This window comes from Dendroctonus ponderosae, unplaced genomic scaffold, assembly GCF_020466585.1.
Source record: "Dendroctonus ponderosae isolate FM_Combo_2020 unplaced genomic scaffold, Dpon_F_20191213v2 Dpon_F_20191213_5, whole genome shotgun sequence".
In the NCBI taxonomy this organism is placed as follows: Eukaryota; Metazoa; Arthropoda; class Insecta; order Coleoptera; family Curculionidae; genus Dendroctonus; species Dendroctonus ponderosae.
In genome coordinates this window covers 10789901-10792580 of record NW_026018715.1, presented here as the reverse complement: position 1 = coordinate 10792580, position 2680 = coordinate 10789901, and the positions used below count along the sequence as shown (strand labels likewise).

Here is a 2680-nt window from a genome sequence, read left to right as displayed (position 1 = left end):
TTTTTAAAGACAAAAATTTTTGAGGCGAAATACCCAAAAAGAAGTTTGTAAAAAATGAATCCGCCTCAACAATATAGAACTTATCTACAATATTATTCATGGGATTCAACAAAAGTTGGATGGACATATTAAATTCGGGCCTTCTTTCGGTATTAATGCGGCTTTTTGGACTGTACCGAAAGAAAATCTGGCAATCGACAGCAATTTGTTACTGTGGAACGGCTTATTTAAATCGGGGTGAAACCGATCGAAGTTCCGATCCAGACAGATCCAGTTCGAAATTGTCTGATGGAACGGAACTGATATTTTGCAGGAACGGCTGCTTTTGTCGGTTCTTCCCCAACACGTGGCCATGGAAATGAAAAACGATATCATATCGCCGGTTGAAGGCCAATTCCACAAGATCTATATCCAGAAGCATGAAAATGTCAGGTGAGTTTAACTCTTGGCTGGTTTGCCCTTAATGGACTTACCATTGCCAGCTTTTACCAACAATTTCTCATATAATGTGAAACATTTACCAGGTGTCAATTTGAAAACATCCGACCCAACAAAAAATATTAATTTAAAGTGTCCCCTTACAAATAAAATTGACGAGTCTTTCCGATTTTTCATATTTTCAACTGCAAGAAAGATATTAAGGGTGGAAAGTTTTCAAATTGACACCCCGCCTATGTATTTCAGTGCCTTTCAGAAGAACAAACAAAACAATAGTTTCTAGACAATTTTAGACTTATTTTACCACTAGAAACATCTTACCTGGATCTTTCCACGTCAAATGATTCCAACTGTTTCGCTTCTTTTCAAGAGAAATGCTTTTGCGGTTCGTATTCTCAGTTCAGAAAAGGCTCTTTGAGCCAAGTGCGCGTTTAAATACATTTTTAATGGCTGCTAGATGGAACTGCTACCCTCGGCTGTTTCAGTTTAAAACGTTTCACTTTGGCAGCAGCAAACATGCACTTTTTCAGCCCTTTGGCTCTGACCACGTTGGACTTTTTCCGATAGTGCCTGCCCCAAAAGTTAATTTAAACAAAATTTTCCGCTTTGCACAATCGCCGTATTGTTTCAGGCTTATAGCTTGTTTATACGTAAACCTGGTTCTTCAGTTAACAAATGGGCACATAAACACCCCGACTCTTACATTAAACGGCGTTTATTCCCGAACATAAATCTATGTAGAGTCTTTGGCGCCAACTAAGGATCAATGCACAGACGTGTTTCGGCATTAAAACTTCTAGTCTAATATTCATCAGATTAGTTTTTTTATGACAATTTGTCCTCTACTGCTGATTTCTATCGCACCTTAATATGTTTTTTTTTGTCTTTTCAGTATATTGTTTGCAGACATAGTGGGCTTTACCGTATTGGCGTCACAGTGTACAGCACAAGAACTCGTCCGGCTGCTCAATGAGTTGTTTGGTAGATTCGATCAACTGGCAAATGTAAGTGAATGTTTTCATCAATCAATGGCCCAAAAAACTTCATTTAAAAGCTGCTATAAACAATAGTTGCTGGTAAATTGTAATTTTTTAATTTCCTTCTCTAGTTTCCCAACGGAGCCAATAAATGGCCATTGTAGTTAGTCGATTGTTATTCCAAATTCCAAGTTAAATGTACATTTTTAATGCTCATTAAGTTAAATAACCGATTGCCTAAAACAAATAGCTAAAACTAATGTGTGCATATCGATTGATTGCCATCGTTCAGTTAAATATTTACATGTGTGGAATATTTACATGTGTGAAACCTTCCTACCATCAATTCAGGACGGCGTTGCGGAATTTCCTAGCAGTTTATTAACTTATAATTGTCGAACGATTTTAAATACCCCGATTAATTGAACCGATCGGAACCATCACATTTCCAACCATCGACTGATACTGAGCGATTTATTGACTGTGGCAATTAACTTTAAACGCAGGGTGTTTTCCCAAATGAGCGACAATGATTATTATCCTAATTATTCCAATTTCGAGGAAAACTTTCCACCTATTTGCTGCCTTTTTCTCGATATTTACATAACTCTAATGCGAGCGAGTTTTTAATTAAAACTTCAAAGCTACTCTTGCAATGGAGCAGCGAATCATGCTCCAAAAGTGTTACGTCTTTTTTGCTAGTTAATTAAGCCATTCCAAGCGTTCATTTGACCTGATTCCTGGCACTAAACAGCATGACTATCATGCTTGGAGATAATACACGGTTCCCTTTGACATTTGGAAGTTTAAAGGCAAAGCCCTGGAGTTTAATCGACTAGAAACTTGCCAGAGCAGTTTATTTTTGTTATCTATAATGGGGCCAAAGGGAGTCGGCTGTACGCTTTGAAACAGCCTCATTAGAACACTAAGCTGAAAAAGCATGCTGGGTTTTAGAAATTTCGTAGTTTTACTACCGAAGAGGAAACCTAACGGAGTCAAGTCTGGCGGCCTGGGTGGCCCATGAATTAAACAATGCCTCCAATGCATCTATTGTTTTTAGAACTTTGAAACTTTGATTTATACGGAATGTGACCTTTCATACTAAGGACGTCTATTTTTTTATTCTGCGGCATTTTAATCAGCGGAAATTCACTTGCGGCAAACATTAGATAAAACACATTTAGGAATGTTTTCCGGGCTTTGAAGCCGTGGTCTATGGGAATTTCTTCCTGACGTTTCGTCCACAACTGCGGTGGACATTATCA

At 38.0% G+C, this 2680-nt stretch overlaps 1 protein-coding gene across 1 annotated transcript in view; it reads left to right on the top strand.

The window, feature by feature from the left end:
- LOC109546607 (Ca(2+)/calmodulin-responsive adenylate cyclase) overlaps nt 1-2680 on the top strand; it is a gene marked incomplete at its 3' end in the record, with an annotated part of 72167 nt that overhangs the window by 28521 nt on the left and 40966 nt on the right. The window contains 2 exon segments of the mRNA XM_048666444.1: nt 314-432; nt 1331-1442. Coding sequence (XP_048522401.1) covers nt 314-432; nt 1331-1442 — 231 coding nt within the window.